This window comes from Leuresthes tenuis, unplaced genomic scaffold (assembly GCF_036924035.1).
Source record: "Leuresthes tenuis unplaced genomic scaffold, fLeuTen1.0.hap1 SCAF_21, whole genome shotgun sequence".
Classification (NCBI taxonomy): domain Eukaryota; kingdom Metazoa; phylum Chordata; class Actinopteri; order Atheriniformes; family Atherinopsidae; genus Leuresthes; species Leuresthes tenuis.
In genome coordinates, this window is record NW_027325375.1 from 1040617 (window position 1) to 1059183 (window position 18567).

At 42.1% G+C, this 18567-nt stretch overlaps 1 protein-coding gene across 1 annotated transcript; it reads left to right on the forward strand.

Annotated features, from left to right (window-relative positions):
- The first annotated feature begins 1119 nt into the window (after positions 1-1119).
- Positions 1120-16865, forward strand: unc119a2 (unc-119 lipid binding chaperone a2). Its single transcript, XM_072375480.1, has 5 exons — positions 1120-1798; positions 11763-11876; positions 12662-12761; positions 12854-13026; positions 15421-16865. Exons 1-5 carry the CDS (start codon positions 1534-1536, stop codon positions 15531-15533), a joined length of 765 nt encoding a protein of 254 aa, XP_072231581.1. The 5' UTR covers positions 1120-1533; the 3' UTR covers positions 15534-16865.
- Positions 16866-18567: the final 1702 nt, after the last annotated feature.

Below are 18567 nucleotides of genomic sequence, written 5' to 3' on the forward strand. Positions count from 1 at the left end.
TCCAGCGACTTTGAGCCTAATTTTGAGAGATTTTTTCTGACATTTGGCCACAAATGTCCCGCATTTTGGGCTGAATTTGCAGGTTGGCCAATCAAATAAGATACATAAGACACAAATAAGATTTACAGATTTATCTTTGCACATGATTTTTTATCACAGCCACGGTGCTATTACAGGTTTTATGTAATGTAATTGACTTTTAACATGTATAAACAGACACTGTTTTAAATAAATTAATTAAATTATTGAAAAAATACAGTTTTGGGAAATGAATATTTTGAATAGTTTTGAATAAAACTGAGCAAACACCTAAAATCCTCTTGCATAGATTCGTTTTATACCACCTTAGATACCCTGAACAATCTCATGAAATGCATTACTGTGCATTTTGGGTTCTTTGCATGTCATTGTAGGTTAAAAAGATGACACTTTGCATTCAAAGACACACCTAAAAGTCCAAATGCATGCAAATAACACGCAAAATGTGCCAGAAATTGTGTGAAAATATTGCACTGAACCTACAGGATAACAGTCAAATGAAAACTGCTCAGAGTAAATACTTTGGTACCAAAGAGAAAATATATTTTAAGGCTCAAAAGTTTCCAGTCTGAAGGTTTAGGATTAATTAGAGATGAATGATGATGGAGAGAGAGAGAATTTACTGGATTATCCTTATAGTTTTCTGGCATTCTTGGCTGTTGTGATGTAGCTCCATGGAGCAATTTCAAAGTTAAAGTTTAATTAAAGTTTAATTTCCTCAACATTTGGTTTAGGAAGTAGTTCCAGTCCAGAATATTAAATCGAGACTGTTAAATTAATGCAGAACACTGAAAAGTGCACATTTAATTCGCATTTCTCGCATAATTGATGTAAAACACGATGGAGCTCGTAGAGATATTTGAAAAATGACGTCTTTTTATGGGAAACTGGCATTTAGGGAGAGCAGATAAGCTGAACTCTTGACCTCCACGGTGGGGTTGAATGTGCTGCTTGTTTGTAACGCGGCGTGCTTTGCGTGCACGTTAACGCACAGCCCTTCCAGGCGTGACGACTGTTCCTTTCTGTGCTTTTTCGTGTGCACGCACTGCCAGCGTCAGGCGTGTTCAGGCAGCTGTTTGTTGTGGTTGTTGCTGCGCGCGTCGCCTGCTTGGAGCGCAGACAGTGCGCAGAAACGCCGGCTGAGCCTCTTCCCCCTCCTCAGCGGCCATCTGCCGCCTCTCTTTCCATTTCAAACCCGGCACATTGTTTTCCTCACACGTCCAGTTTCACTTCACACGGTCGACACGGAGCAGCTGCGCAGGAAAGCGGCTGCGAAAGAGCCCGAAGTCCGCTCTCTGCCTCCAGCCCTCTGGGTAACCTCCGCGGCCGTTTGCATGCGACCAGGCTGCTGGATCAGAGAGACGAAGCGGATTTGAATTAAGCACCGGATAACAGACAGCAACTCTGCATCCTTTGGCGAGGGAGGGAGGGAGGGAGGCAACTGTTTTGTATCTTGGAAGCCCTCGGTTTGGAGAGGGGGAGGAGGAGTGGAGAATGAGCTATTCTTGTACCAGCAGAGGCAACAGCCAGGACCCATCAAGCGTTAAGCAGCCTGCCGGCAGTAATCCAGCCAGAGACGCCGGAGGCAGCGACAGCGGCACGGACAGCACCGGGAGCGGCAGCCCGAAGCAGACGATGAAAGTGAAGAAAGGCTGCAACTCAGCCGAGGTGGGGGTCCCGGTCACCATGGAGGAGGACCTGGTAGCGAGCACGGCGATCACTCCGGAGGATGTTTTGGGCTTGCAGAAGATCACAGAGAGTAAGTTCACCGCCGCTGGTGCGTGAGAAAGGAGCACAAAGGTGCGCAAATGCTCCCGCGTGAGTCACGCATCGCGTCATTTTATGTTATCTGCAGGCCCCGTTGAGTAATGCTTCGAATATTGATCCTGCTTTTAACGTCTCAGCAAATGTGCATAAAGCCTCTCTGTTGGCATCTGTGATGGGTTTGCCCTTTGACACGTGGAGCCTGAGCGGGGAGGTGGGTGACTGGGGACCAGGGTTTGAATCACCAGGCTGGGCAGCTGATGGAGCCAGGCATTAGTCCCCAAATTACACGTGAAAATCAATTGTTGCACGAGCATTTTCAGCAGGGATCAAACCTCCTCCTCACTGCAGGATCATTTGATGTGTTTTACTGACAGATTTCATTATTATCATCAGTAGTTAAGGAGGCATTCTGTCTCTCAGCTTTATGCACACTTTATGTCTTTTTGGGCACTTTTAAGCTTCACAATGAAGAATCTACTTGCTTTCTTTTTAAATTAGTATTATGTCACACCTCCAAATCTCCAGAAAGCTTTGACGTACACCTCCATCAAAGTTAGCCAACAGGTGGCCAAAGGACGTTTGACTATTTAAAGGCCGCTTACACAACAGGTTACGGTGCAGGGATGTAATAAGATGCTGCTGGGTTTGTTTGCAGGTATTTTAAAAGGTTCAAACACATCTGAATGAGCTGATTTAGAAAAGAATGATGAGTTAAGTTCGTTTTTTTGTCCTGCACCTGTTTTTTTAGCTAATTGAAGCCACATTTTTACATATTTTCCACTATCTAATCCTTCTTTTTAATCTTATTTATCTTTCTTGGGAGAGAATAGAGGAAGGTGAAGTTATGATGACTCCTCACTCCGGCATAATCACAGCTTACGCAGCTTTGGGAACATCCTTTGGCTCAGCTGGCTTTCAGTCACAGCCATCCAAAAGTCTGGGAGCTTGTGTAAATTCATCAGAAGCCGGAGGGGAGGCCGCACTTTGCCGTACTTTGAAGTTTGATGTTGATCATGAACATCAAAATGGTTCCGTCCTCCACTCTGGACCTATTATGGTCCTGCAAAGTCTCACTTTCCTGTCTTTCCTGTCGCTGAAGGCAGGAGGAGGCACGTGTGAATCACCACGGCAACGTGGATACACGCTTGAATCACCACGGCAACGTGGAGCATCTCCCCCTTGGTTACAGCCAGCAGATCGTGCGTCTCTGCTCTCCCACACACTTCCTGTCTCTCCCTGCTTTCCTCCCCTGTTTAACTGTCCCCCGATGGACAGAATTGGACACTTAACACTCGTTTAACACGTTATCGGCTGTCAAACGAAGCAGGAAGCAACCCGAACTCTCCTCTGAGACGCCACAGAAGCCCCTCTGTTGTTTTTTTGCTGCCTCAGATTCTCAAGTGGCTGGAATTGATTCCCTCTCTAAGAGGCGTGATGCAAAACTGAAGGCGCTCGACACAAGTCAGACAGGCCTGACAGCAGCGCTGAGTCACAGAATCAGAGGAGGAATCTTCTCAGAAACTCTCAGAAAGGTCACTTTGAAGCAGGCTCCTGCCAATTATTCCCAATTAATCCAGGTTACTTGAACTGATAAAGATTTGACATCTGGATCAAATGAGCTGACGGATTTGATCCAGATGTACTTAACTTAATCCTAAACTTAATCTGTTGCATCACTGCGGCGCCTCGGAGCAGCAATAAAGCTCCCCTGGGATTGCACTTTTTTTTTATTCCCAAATATTTGGGAGTATTTTGTTTTGTTCAGTGATAAAATGACAGCTCAAAGGAACCTTTTCTGGCTTTTGCTTCCTATAGGAGAGGATTTTTTGCCTTTTTTTGCCTTTTTTGTCATGTTTTTCTTGATATTTGAATACAGGTTTTGGTCTTTTACTTCAGATATCAACGTGCACGGTGTTTATGTTGCAAAGAAACTTTTACTTTGACTGAAACAAGCTCAGGTTGCTTTAAATATCGCAGCATTCATCAATGATTTTGCATATTTTCCTAATATCTTATTAAGCCGTTTTATGTACCAATAATAGGGGAAAAGTTTTTTGTATCATTAAATGTGAAAAAGCACTCAGACTCTATGTAACTCTATGTTTACTCATCTTATCTTGTCTTCATCCTGTCTTCAATTTATGATGCACAAAAGAGAGAATCTGCAATTGCTGACATTTCAGGAGGTGGACGCAGTACGTTTTTGGCATTTATGCTCAACAAACAGCTCCATAAATAGATTTCTGAGACAATATTTTCTTCTAAGGCTGCATATAGTGACTGTTTTTATTGTTGGTTAATCTGACATTGATTTAACCGTTAATTTTTGGTCTATAAAATGAAATCAACTATATTTCTCACAGTTTCCCAGAACCAGAGGAGAACAAATGCTCATTTTAAACTTGCTTGTTGGGCAACACACCCTGATATAAGCTAGTTTCCTCTGGTTTTGTGTTACTGTGTCTTTCACTTCATCTTTCTGACTGCACAGAGCATCTCGTTCTATTAGCACTCTGGTATTGGTGGTTTCCGGTCACATTGACACAGCTTTTTATTGCCAACACCCTCACTGTCACACGCATGATTACACTCGTGCAAAGCAAACAGCAATCCTTGTTGGGAGCTACTTCCTATTATGGATTGGTGTAAGCAGCCATCATTTAGCTTTATCAGCAGTTATAACCTCTACCAAAGTTCCTCATCTTCTCTTTATGCATTTGCCTCTTCCTCTGGGTAACCACAGAAGGAGTCACAGTGCAAATGCATGTAGAAACACTTTCTTTTCTTAGTTTGCGCTTATGTTGTGCTCAGAAATGCTAACGTAGCGCGATCATGTGATCGATAATGTGAGAAAAACTTGAGCTGTACTACTTAACGGCTGATTGATAGTCTCAGTTTCTCAAACACACATACTTACTATATGTTTTTGTCTGAGAATGTAGTGATTATCGACATTTATTTTGATCAAACGATTAGTGGAGAAGGTGATTAACATTAGAAATAAGGGAAATAACGTTCAGACCGGATAAATGGTCCTTGCTCAGTTGCTCCTCTCCGTCTGCTGGTTAATAACGTACAATTAAAAGATATTAAGTCTTTTTATAATCAAGTTTGCTCCCTTGATCTGTGGAGAGAAGAGAGCTGGCTGTGTTTGAGATACTGGACGACACGGCTGGACCTGAACAAACACAAATCAATAAGAAATGTGGCCACAGGAAGTGATTGAACAAGGAAAAAAGACTTTAGTCAGAGCAAAGTCACCTGTGTAGCAAAACTACGGCCCTTTTTTCATACTTTTTTATTTTATTTTCAGAGAATCTGCAGGTCTTTGCAGGAAATTCTAACCAGGAGCTTGGTTAGAATTTAGAGGATCTTTGAATAACCCACTTAGGCCGGCACTAATTTAGCAGTGTGCTGATCTGATGCAACTGATCTGCACCATATATCGTTATGATGGAGCAGCTGATGAAACAAGGCCAGCATAGATGGGCTATAAAATTAGGGAAGTGCTGACACAGATATCATCTATGCTCACTCTAGGATAAAAAAGAAAAACAAAGACGCCTTTCAAAGAGATCACTGAGACGTGACATTCTGATGCTTGGAGGTGTTTGTAGATCAGTCTTTAAGCAGCCGCCCTGTTGGAGGCTCACTGAGCAGCAGGTGCCTTTCCTTCTACCTTTCATTTTAAAGCAGTCCTTTCATCACCTCACTGTGACTCTGGGCTGAGCTGAGTAACCTGAAACTCAGTTAGCCTGTTAACTGGATGCTTGTGTTTTCACAAAAAAACAGTAATATAGTAAATAGTTACTGGTGTGCAAACATATTTGATGACATTATGAATAAAAATGACATAGTGAAGTATTCAAACTCATCTGTCCTTCAAACAGAATTTTACCGAAACGTCTTAGCCTGAAATGTTAGCATTGAGCTAATTTAGCTAATGCGTTTAGCATTGAGCTAATGCGCATTTAGCTAATGCGTTTAGCATTGAGCTAATGCGCATTTAGCTAATGCGTTTAGCATTGAGCTAAATTGCTAAATGCTAACATTGACCTTCTAATGAAATGTTCAGGCAGTTTATGCAGATTTACTGTTTTATGCTTTTTGTAAACTTTTTTCTGGCTAATTACAGAATGATGACATGGCATTTTGAGACTCTTCCTCTTGTGATTCGGCACATTTTACCACATGTTAGAAAATACTTGAGATATTCATCGCTTTGCTGCAGTTTCACCCAGCGATGTCCCCACTGCGTCTCTCCCAATGCCCCCCCACTCTCTCTAGTGATTAGTTCGATTTGCCTTCATATGAGAAACTAAACCGGATTAGTGCACGTGAGCTGCGTAAGTGCCTTCCTTCTCCCATCTAAGTGGTTTGTTCTCCCTATCATTTTTATTGTAAAGTCCTTTGAGTGGTCTCAGATGATGGAAGACAGTTTTAGACACAGACACTTCATGTTCGATGTGATTCTGTGGTCTCTTTCTGTGAAAAGAAGCTCAGGGAGTGCTTTCTTTTCATGGAAACAGACTCAAAGCATGTAAATGAAAGACAAGAGATAACTGACCGTGCAGCTAGTTCACTTTTTCTAAACCTAGCATAACACCCAGTAGGGTGTGCCGGTAAGTGAATGCATGCTGTTGCAGTTCAGCAGCTTGTGCCACATTTAGCTCAGAACAAGTCAAACCTGTGCACACAACAGCTGTTTGTTAGGATCACCCTGTTGCTCAGGAACATCTGGTTGCTGCAGGGCCACTTGATGTCAATGATCTGTTGTTAGAGAGCCACATTTCTCTGTCACATGACTGTACAACTGTACAGGAGACTTTATTTGGGCTGTAGAATTCCAAAGTTTTTTAATAGATGAATGTTTATGTCAGTTCTTTGAGGCCATAGCTCTGAAGCCTGAGTGCAGTAAGAACCCCTGGTCCTCAGGCTGAGTGCTGCATCAGTTTAAATCTAATCGACAGAGCATAAGTGGACCAGGCGTGCAGGTCAGAGGGTGCGTTCGGGTGTCAGGAAAGGAGACCTTCTCTGAAAAGATGAGGAAAAGGTCTGAACTGAAGACAGCCATGTGTAGGGTACCCTTACATAGGCTCTAAGTGAATTTAACTGCAGTTTATTACTGTTAAATAGTTTATTTTATCTAACTTTGATTTAAACTTGTCCTTTTTCTACTTTTATTTGAAATGTTGAATAAAAAACGAGAGAGAAAAGCCTTAAACTTACAGAGAAGTGCATTCACTTCCATGTTATACTCTCTTACATCACACAGCTACATTAAAAATACCTTTATTAAAATGATAAAGGATATTTACAGAGATGAAAAAAGGCCAGTACATGCAAACTGAAGCCACCAGTCTGCAGCTGAAGTGGGACACATTGAACTAGATCCCATTAACAGTGTCAGCTGATATTTCTGCCAGCAGGCAGGTTGTGTTTATAAGCCTTTAATATGGTTTCGTGTGCCAGTGATCTTAAACCCTGATGCTGGAAGGTTCCTCGGGTCTGGACCCTAGCATAAACTGGCTGAGCTGCTCAAAAAATGTTCAGAGCCGAGTATTTTGGTTGAATTTAGGTCACATTGTGGTGTCCGTGCTGGACTGTGGATCACCTGATCTACAGTGACTCTAAACTGCTGATTTCAACACCTGCAGTGAAGGTACAGGCAGGAGATCAGCTGATAACAGAAAAGAGTGAAAAGCATGCTGAATCCAGCCCTATTCTCCCTAGTGGGAGACTGGTTACATGATTCACTGATTCCTCTTGCTCTCCAAACTGGTTCCAGCTGTTTCAGACCCATTAATCTGAAACTATAGAGCAAATGAATGAAGATGTAGCAGTTTACGGCGCACCGGTCACGCCAGAAAGCAGGCAAACAGGTGCATTTGTGCGTCATAGTGCTGTAAGATAAACAGAATAAGAGGTGAGGCATCGTTTTCTGCCCCTGTAACATGGCAGAAACCTGTGAATAGTACAGTTTATAAGCATGTGGCTCGTTTGCAGCTTTCTGAACATGCAGCATGCAGGTCTAACCGTGCACTTTTAACTCTGAAGCCTAACCATCTGGGGGTGAGAGGCAGGTGGAAAAGTGCAGACAGTTGTATTGGACTACAAATCCATGGATTAGCTGATCAGCCTCCCCTTTGCCCTCTTAATTAGTGGAAAATGTATTAAGATGCCAGCAAATCTAATCATATGCTGCATCTGTATGGGGAGCAAAGCAAGGAAAACATGGGATTTGTTCAGATTTTTTAACCTTTATTGTGGAACTTAAACTTTTTGCGACATTAACCAATTTATCTATTGATACTTGGCTTGTTGCACAGCCACAGGACGCCATGAAGTCGCAACACAATCTCACAGAAGCTTGTTTCCTATGATGGGAAACCTGGAGGAATTCAATCTGCTGGCTTTTTGTTGCTGTTGGAGAAGTGATTATTTTTAAATCATAACACAAACTGTTTCTGTATCCCAGGAATCATGAAACATCTCACCCATTACTGCTTTAAATCAGCAGGTCCACTCCATTCCAGCAGGTGATGGGGAGGGAGGACCCAGATGCAGCTCTTTTAGTTCCAAAAAAACAAGGTTTATTCCACAAACAAGACAGGGAGCATGAACAAAAGCCGGATCAAAAACACTTAACTGTGGAACAAAATCAGAACCATGAAATACAAAGACTATGGTAACAAACTGTGGCTATGATCATATAAACGAGGCTATGAGGCAGGAAACCCAGACTTATCTTGGTGCAAAGCATGGAGGGATAGTGAGGATTCTGCCGTGACTGAAAGGAAACCAGGAAGCTAAATACTGTGGAGGGAGTGAACAATTAACCAGGTGACTAGAGTGAACTGAACAGAGGAAAAACATGACTAGAACATAACATGAAAACATGATTAACCAAACTGGGACATGCACAGCAAAAGATCTGAAGCGTCTAGAGTAGAAAAGCTGTGATTTTCAGATGAGCTTCAACTCTTAAATGCTTGGCTTATGTTCCATAATTCAAACCTTTTAGCTCATTTCCTACTCAGCCGACTTTTCTTCTTCCTTATTTCCGCTACAATGACAAGACACTTGAACTTGATCCGGCCTGCACGCCCTTCAGTGGCTGTTTACTGTCACAGCAGGAGAGCTTCTCTGGTTTTCAGCTGCAGTTTTCCCTCTGAAAGATGAGTAAGGGGAGCTCAAAGGTAGCAGACTGTGGGCTTTATTAAAGACCCTTCAGGTGTCATTACACAAAAGCAGCCACTGGGACACACAACAAATCTCTAATTCAACCTCGTTGTCCTCGTGGGATTTCATTAGGAGCCTCAAAGATGACTATTAGCACAAGGTTAGGAAAAGAAGAGCTGTGGTGGCACAACCAGCTCAAATCACAGCCCTGCTTCGGGGGGGTTTTCTCTGTTAGTTTCAGGTTCTGTGAGAATATTCTGGTGATGTGTTCAGAAGAGCCGAGCTCGGCTGAGAGAGGAGCAAAAGTCACATCACTTCCATCAAGACCCTTCAGCTCGTGCAGCTAATGGAGCTGACAGCTTGCAGGGACCTGGGGGGGGTGGTGTGTCTTCAGGGACTTTTCATCCATAAACATGATGGATAACATGCTGGAATGATCTGCCAAGGCTGGACAGCTTAGTAACACTTTCATCCTGATTGGTTCTCAGTCTCACTTTAAACTAAGGATCTCATTAGCAAACATATTATATAGCAATCTTTGCTCTCCGGTGCATGTGTGTTTCTTCACTTTGTTGGTTTTATCAGCCCCAGTCGGCCGGCTCCTGCCGCTCTGCCGCTTCATTAGAGCAGTCCGCTGATGTTAGCTTTAGGAGCCGAGAGGAAAAACTACTTTGTGCAACAAAAACACAGTAATTAGAACCCTGAGGTTGAATAAAACTGTAATTCTATGACCGAACAGCTGCACAGTTAAGTAAAACTGTTATGAATCTGCTGAGGAGAGCGTCGTTTGGCCGTCATGTGCCTGCAGTTTCCAGCAGAACATTTCCCTGATGCTCCCTGATGAAACACCGAGGAGGATTTTTTCCTGTTGTATGAACATTATTAACAGTTGAGGTTTGTGAGACTGGGATAACGGGTTTGAGTTCAGAGCAGCTGGTGGCCGGTCAGAGCTGCCATCATTAGTGATTAAATCACCCCCCAGACTCCATTTCCTCCTCTGGTTCTTTTAGCAGGCAGATGCTGACACAGCAGTCGTGCCATTTGTTCCTCAACAGAAAGTAAAAACCGACCGAATGAGCAGGATCCCCTGAAATAATCCTAAATGAGGCGGGGGGGCGGCAGCATCTCTACGAGCACAGATCTGAGCGGCAGTGTGGGATCAGGGAGGAAGCAGGAAGTGTCTGCTCTGCTGGGGAACTCTAATAAGCAGTGACACTGCCTGGTAAGGGCAGGAAGGATTAGGGGAATAAAAATAACCCCCTTCTCTTTTCTTACTGGCTGCTTATGGGTTGGTGTTCTGTCTGTTGGCTCAAACTGAAGATGGTCCACTGTTTTGTCAGATTGTTTCTCCTGATATTATTCCAGCACCTTTCTTCGTCCACTCGTGTTCGTGGGTTAGTGAAATCCCTCGTTACTCCTGTTCAGATCGAGCTTTTTAAGAGAAAACAACTTCCTGCAGCAGTTTTCTTCTTCTTTTTTCACTCTTAAGCTGAGCCCGACATTGTGCTGCAGCATTATTACATTCAATTCAATTCAGTTTTATTTATAAAGCGCCAGATTACAACAATTGTCATCTCAAGGCACTTAAATAATAAAGTCCAATTCAAGCCAATTGGAATTCAATTCATTGTAATCATAATCCAATTAATTCATATGGAGCCAATTCAAAAATAATATCCGAGCTAAGGAAACCAACAGATTGGACCGAAACTTGTCTTCAGTCCAATCTCATCAAGCATCCTTTCAGTTATAGACACAACAAGAGTTTTCTGTTGATGTAGAAACGTAGTTTTATTAAAAGCATGTTGAAATAACTCACTTTGCACATTTCTTCAGTAAAAGTCTGGACGAAAATCCCCAAAAAGTCATTTCCAGCTGTGACTTTTTCCAGCTGTGGTTGAGATGTAATTTCAAAATAAAACAGGAAGTGACAAGAGAAGCTACAAAAACCTAAGAGCCTCTGTGAGACAGAGAGCCTTGGAGCTTCTCGGTGTCCCAGAAAGTGTCTCGATCCGTGGAAGCAGTGGACTCAGATCCAGGGTAGAATCAATAATCAGATTTTATTTATATAATGATAGTCACTTGATGATAAACTCCTAACTCTTCTCTATACCTATTGGGGAGGAGAATGAGACTATAAAACTTATCAAAAGAAAGTTCTCTCCACGCTAGGAGGAAAAAATAAAAGGTTATATAAATCTTACAAATAAACTTATCCGAACCGTCGGAGGCTCTGTAGAAATTTAACGAACCAATAAATAAAAGGAGGCTCCTTCTAATGGAGCTGCTATGAAAGTTATAATTATAAGTCAAAGACTCTTCTCTACCGGAGATACTACGGAATAAATCTATGGCAAAACTTACAACAGAAAATCACTCTCAAGGAGGAAATCATTAATAAACACTTAGGATACTGAGGCTTTGGTCACTTTGGAGGCTGGAGGACGAAAGCTCGAAAGACAATTCAACACACTGGCAACGAGACGAGGGAAACACAGACTAAATACACCTGAGGAACCAAGGGGAACAGGGGGAAACACTTTGGGAATCAGGGAAGACAATGAGACACGGGAGGAAGGGCAAGTTATCTGAAACAAGAGGAGTTGTTAATTTCAAAATAAAACAGGAAGTGACAAGAGAAGCTACAAAAACCTAAGAGCCTCTGTGAGACAGAGAGAGATCTTTGCCTTTGGTGTGTTTAATCCAACTCTTACGTCATTATTATTGTCATTATTATCATATATTGCCTAATCTGAGCCTCCTCATCCTCTTAGATTATCTGTGCGGCCCGGACCAGAACATTTACAACATCGACTTCACCAGGTTCAAGATCAGAGACATGGAGACGGCCACGGTTCTGTTCGAAATCACCAAGCCTCCGTCTGCAGGCAAGTCTCTGACCATCCTGTGGAGCTCAATAAGTGCTTTCCACGCTGTATCCTCGTGAAAGCAGAGAGATGTGACCCAAATCATGGCTGTTGCACAGAAACTTCAGCAAATATCAGTGAGCTGATGCTGCCAAAGGCAGAAAATACCAAAGAATAATCATAGCAGATCGATTGGAAATGATAAGACATGTTTATTTTTGTAGAATATATTTTAAGAAAACATTTATATCCTTCCAGCTGTCTGTTTATTCATATTTTTTATTATATTTTTATTATATATTTTCATCACCGACATGGTTTAACTGAATGTTTCTAATATAAATTCTGATGAACATCCTGTAAATGAGAAGGTTTCCTTGCAGTAAACTTAGTTATAACACATCCCTTATTGTAGATATTCCCCTGATGCTGCCAAAGGCAGAAAATACCAAAGAATAATCATAGCAGATCGATTGGAAATGATAAGACATGTTTATTTTTGTAGAATATATTTTAAAGAAAGCATTCATATCCTTCCAGCTGTCTATTTATTCATATTTTTTATTATATATTTTCATCACCGACATGGATTAACTGAATGTTTCTAATATAAATTCTGATGAACATCCTGTAAAAGAGAAGGTTTCCTTGCAGTAAACTTAGTTATAACACATCCCTTATTGTAGATATTCCCCTGATGCTGCTTTTCTCAGTTGGTTGATGCAGTTTCTGTCAGCCGGTGAGGAGCCATCAGCAGACTCAGGAGTCTGAAAGCATTTATTTAATAAAAGTGGTGTTGGCCTTAGATAAAGCAGGAGAAAAGAGGGACATCGACCCGAACGCCGGCCGGTTTGTCCGTTACCAGTTCACCCCGGCGTTCCTCCGCCTGCGGCAGGTTGGAGCCACGTAAGTGAGACTGTGCATCAGGCTCTATTTTTACGGGCTGCAGTTGCTGTTCTGACGTGCTTTTCTCTCTCTGTCCACCCTCCTCCATCCAGGGTTGAGTTCACAGTCGGAGATAAGCCGATTGAGAACTTCAGGATGATCGAGAGACATTATTTCAGGGAGAAGTTGCTGAAGAGTTTCGACTTTGAGTTTGGCTTCTGCATGCCCAGCAGCAAGAACACCTGTGAGCACATCTATGAGTTCCCGCCTCTGTCGGAGGACATTAGTAAGTCTGCACACGACCACGTGCACAAACTCTGTCAGACACACGCCGCTTTATGTGCTTTCTGCGTAAAGCGGCGTGTAGACGATCCAATCTGCCTTTAAAACACATTTCCTTGCAGGATTTACTGCCTCCAGCTATCCAAGCAACTCTCTGAAGCTACATCAGTATGCTAAGCTAACCGTGCAAAGGCTCTGATGCAAAGCAAGCAATTTTACGTGTTTTTAACAGTTTTTATCTGTTATCATTAGCCATGAAGGTGTTGAATAAAGGTGTTAGCCGTGTGTAGACAATCCAATCCAATCCGATGCTATGTGACGAGCCTTTAAAACACATTTCCCTGCAGGATTTACTGCCTCCAGCTATCCAAGCAACTCTCTGAAGCTACATCAGTATGCTAAGCTAACCGTGCAAAGGTTCTGATGCAAAGCAAGCAATTTTACGTGTTTTTAACAGTTTTTATCTGTTATCATTAGCCATGAAGGTGTTAAATAAAGGTGTGTAGACAATCCAATCCAATCCAATGCTATGTGACGAGCCTTTAAAACATATTTCCTTGCAGAAGCTACATCAGTATGCTAAGCTAACCATGCAAAGGCTCTGATGCAAAGCAAGCAATTTTACGTCTGTTATCATTAGCCATGAAGGTGTTGAATAAAGGTGTTAGCCATGTGTAGACAATCCAATCCAATCCGATGCTATGGGACGAGCCTTTAAAACACATTTCCTTGCAGAAGCTACATCAGTATGCTAAGCTAACCGTGCAAAGGTTCTGATGCAAAGCAAGCAATTTTACGTGTTTTTAACAGTTTTTATCTGTTACCGTTAGCCATGAAGGTGTTGAATAAAGGTGTTAGCCGTGTGTAGACAATCCAATCCAATCCAATCTGCTATGTGTCGAGCCTTTAAAACACATTTCCTTGTAGGATTTACTGCCTCCAGCTATCCAAGCAACTCTCTGAAGCTACATCAGTATGCTAAGCTAACCGTGCAAAGGCTCTGATGCAAAGCAAGCAATTTTACGTGTTTTTAACAGTTTTTATCTGTTATCATTAGCCATGAAGGTGTTGAATAAAGGTGTTAGCCATGTGTAGACAATCCAATCTGCTATGTGACGAGCCTTTAAAACACATTTCCTTGCAGAAGCTACATCAGTATGCTAAGCTAACCGTGCAAAGGTTCTGATGCAAAGCAAGCAATTTTACGTGTTTTTAACAGTTTTTATCTGTTATCATTAGCCATGAAGGTGTTAAATAAAGGTGTGTAGACAATCCAATCCAATCCAATGCTATGTGACGAGCCTTTAAAACACATTTCCTTGCAGAAGCTACATCAGTATGCTAAGCTAACCGTGCAAAGGCTCTGATGCAAAGCAAGCAATTTAACGTCTGTTATCATTAGCCATGAAGCTGTTTAAACGTAGCTGGCTGAATCTGGTTTTGACCTGATGATGGAGCCAGATACCAGAGTCAGCGGTGCTCACAGTTCAGCCTGAGAGGGACATCAGTGAGAGTCAGTGAAGGCGTTTCCTTCATACCTGCATTCAGCTTCAAGGGGGCGATGGAGGAAGAGTCCAGTTGTGCCTCACTTATTCGGCTCCATCCTTCGGATGAATGTGTTTTTTGTGTTTTAGCTCATTTGGAGGGTTCTATCCTCTACTTTACTGGTCTTTACGCCGAAATATCCCAAGATACTGAGCCCCAAACTACTTTGAAATGCGCTGAAATCTGAAAAATTGAACTGAATGTTCACAAAAAGAACCTTTGATGTGATTATTTTGACATAAAGCTGCATCCAGATTTGGATCTAGTGTTTTTATTTAGCCACGACCTGAAAACCCAGATGATATTTACTGGTAATAATGAAATGAGCTCATTCTCTCCATCTATACAGTGCTTTGCTGGTCTTGTTGACCTCTAAAAAAGCTCCATTTTTATGGTCTGTGCAGTTTTTTTGCCTATTTTTTAGCAGTGCCAAACAGCTGCTGACCTCTCAGAAGCATTATTCTTGAACCTTTGCCCTCACAGTCTGCCACAGAGTGATAAACTAATCCCTTTCTTTACTGCTGGGATGTTCTTTCTGCACCCAAAGTTGCTAATTGACTTAATAATTCTGAGATATTTGATTTCTTTTCAGTCTGCTGTTGTTATCATTGCATTAAGAGCCGGTGGTTGTTGCAGTTTTGCTGGTGATTGCTTTCTGCTTTTATTCACTTAAAGCTGTCAAAGTGCTTGTAACCGAGGCTTGTTGAGATATTCCTTTGTAGCTTTCAGTGCCAGAGAAACGCACATTCAAAAGAGGTGATTACTTTTCCTCTTTTAATCCCTAAAATCATCTGGTGAGCAGGTCGGATGGACTCTGCTGGGACCTAACAGATGTTTCTGTCTCCGCCCACAGTCAGAGAGATGATCCAAAACCCGTACGAGACGCAGTCTGACAGCTTCTACTTCGTGGACAATAAGCTGGTGATGCACAACAAGGCGGACTACTCGTACAACGGCGGGACGTAGAGCCTAACCCTGTGGACCGAAGTGCGAGGCGACCAGAGAACAGAGTTACCAACCGAGCAGCCCGTCTCTCTCTTTCTTTTCCTTCTGAGAGGCTGCATCCGAGAGCAGCTGCATCAGCCCCGATCTGTGTGTAGGCACATAGATATCTGTCCTGCAAAGAGGCGACACGCACCCAAACACACACATGGAGGCATAGCAGCGGCGGCGCTGCACACCACATGTTTAACCAGCGGCTGAGCAACTTTTTTAGGATTTATCAGATGGTTCATGAAGTAAAACAAAACCTTTTTCCTTCCAAATTTCTTATCTAAAACCGTCAGTTTATGGGAGAATCTGAGTGGTTTCCGTGTGTTTCTGGTCTTTTTGTATGAGTGTGTGTGTGTAATTAGCATGATTACTGGAATGGTAATTAAAAAAAATGTATAATTTTAACTGAAAAAGTAGATTTTCAAACCTTTTAGCTCATTTCCTACTTGTCTTCCTCCTTATTTCCCGGTCGGGTGGTGTAACCTGTATTAACAGTAGGGCTCAGTGTATTTTCTCAAAGCACAACGTCTTCATAGCAATGAGCAATCAGCTGTTCTGATAAGACCATAAATGTACCTTGTGCGTTTTCCAGTTAAAGCGATAAAGAAATTCTCAGTTGTAAAGTTGCACGTTTTGTGTCCAAGTTAAAGTTAAAGTTGGGGAAGAGGAGGGGAAAAAAACGCCGACTTCAGAATTAAGTTGTGAGAGAAGAAGTTTGGGGAATGTAGCAAAGCAATTAAATCCCCAAAGATGTGTGTTCGGTCTAATGTTTCTGTGGTGAAATGTTGTCTCTCTGTTACCTAATTTTTGCCTGTAAAATGTTTCCATTCCAGTGATTCGAGTGTTTTTAACAGATTTGTCCCTGAATGCCTCTAAACCCAATTATGCACATTTTGCTAAGACACAGCCTGACTCAAGACTATCTCAATGGTTCTTTACTTCTGGGGTCATATCTTCACATATTCTTATTTTTCTTAGTCTTTAAAGACTTCATATTACACTTAAGCTATTTAAATGTAAATTATCTTCAAATGCTAGTTGAGCCAGGTCTGCTGTGAGTTCAGATCAACGTAGAAAACAGTGATTTAGATTGTTATTCTCTCTCAAGTGAGACAGATTTCCATGGATTTGTGGTTTTGGGCCTATTTAAGTTGCACAAGAGGAAAAAAAAGGCTGCAAAACGAACAGGAAGGAACTCGGATCGAGTTTAAACTGACTGACTCGAGTGTTTTTGTCAGGACAGATATGTAGAAGAGTTTTATGAATGGCTGAATCGTCATAGTAAAAAGTACTTTTTTAACTCGTGTAAAGTCTAAAAAATGTTTGTGTGACTGAACAAAAGTGAAATAAAGATTTATTGGACTTTTTGAAGTAATTGAGTGGATGAAGGAGAGACACCGTCTGCATGATAATGCTTTATTAGACCGTATGTCACATGTAATGTGAAAGAAACGCCGCTCTCCTGGAACATTCAGGCCCTGTCCTCACTTGTTTCCAGTTTATTACGTTCTCTGGTAATAAACGTGACAGAAACCGACCTTCACTGCAGACACATCCTGTTGGCAGCCTCTTATCTCACAGTTATCCTTCAACCAGCCTTTTAATCTCTACTCACTGAACGCAGTATTAGTGACACCTTCCTGATACATTTACTTGTGTTCTCACCTTCCTTGATGCTTCAGGACATTTTGTCCAAGCTGGAGGTTTTATTTGCTCTGTTCCATGTGAGGCTGGAGCCAGGAGAGCTTGGCTTAAATCTACACTAAAAAGGGCTAAAGCAGCTAGCCTTGCTAGCTTACAGGCCTTGCTAGCTTAGCGCTGCTTCCAGGTAAAAGGTTAGCCTAGCAGCACATGTAAAGCTCTAGTTTTCTAGTTTTTTGGAGTGCTTCCCTGCAGGGCATCAAAAAGCGACAAACAGGATGTAACGTGGTAATAAATGAGCATTTGTTTGGTCTCCAATCACATGACTTGTGTGCTACCTTCAAATCAACCTCCCGGGTGCCTTTAAACAGTTATTTTTCAGCAAGCTCAGGAAATGAGACATTATGAGCACTGTGAGGGTTTTTAAATGCATTAAATGTCGCTTTTTCTTTGAAGCTGTTCAGTAGGGGAACTTAAAGCATGAATAACTCATTCAGACTCAGCTTAGGTCTGTAAGTGCTTCAGATCACAGGCTAAAAGAGTCTGATGCTAGTTGTTTTCCTCCAGCAAAGGGCAGCTTTGCTCTGCACACTCTGGTAACTTCTCAGTGAAATTAGGAAGTGGAGGAAACAATCAAACGAAGCTATTTGGTGTCATGATTGTGTAAAATGACACTTTTTAAGTGGAAATGTGAATTTTTCCATTCTTGACCTCTTCAGTGGACATTTTCTGAGAGGTTGCCAGTCGTGCACGTGTTCCAGCATCCAGAACGGGTCGTTGCATCAAGCGTTAAATGCATTTTAAAGTATCCTCGTAAAGAGAAAATGGATGGACCCGTTTCACCACTTTCAGTGTCACACTGTGTACAAAACACCCACATCCTTAACGGCTTTGGACAATAACTCGGTTAAAAAAAAGGATTTCAGGGATCCAACATGTTTACATCAGGGCCGGCGCCATTTTGCTGGTTTTCTGAGTGTAAAAACAACACTTTACAGTGAAACTTCATCCGTTCCTGGTTGCTTTTTGGCAGTAATGGCAACTAGTTTGGGTAAGAAATCCCAATATCTGCCACATTTGTATTTGGTTGGCGTTAGAAACTGCTTAAGGTTAAAGGTTAAACGTTATTTTTACTGTCATCCTCAGTCGCTGGAAGTCGTATATTGTTGCAAAGGTAATTATCGGCCGTATCTCCTTCATGTGGACTCTGCTTTTTGAACGCATTAGCAGCTCCCCCACGACTGTTTATAAGCTTGTTATTTCAAGTAGCTCCCACAGGGAAACCTCTGAGCTCACAGGCTGCTCTCTGAAGTTAGGTCAGGACAAGTCTATGTGCAGCTTTCCAAAAAAACACAAGTTTATACAT

Coding starts and splice junctions, on each gene's coding strand:
- unc119a2 (XM_072375480.1), top strand. CDS start 1,534: ATGAGCTATTCTTGTACCAGCAGAGGCAACAGCCAGGACCCATCAAGC. Junction 11,877..12,661: donor CACCAAGCCTCCGTCTGCAG/GCAAGTCTCTGA, acceptor TGTTGGCCTTAG/ATAAAGCAGGAGAAAAGAGG. Junction 13,027..15,420: donor GCCTCTGTCGGAGGACATTA/GTAAGTCTGCAC, acceptor CTCCGCCCACAG/TCAGAGAGATGATCCAAAAC.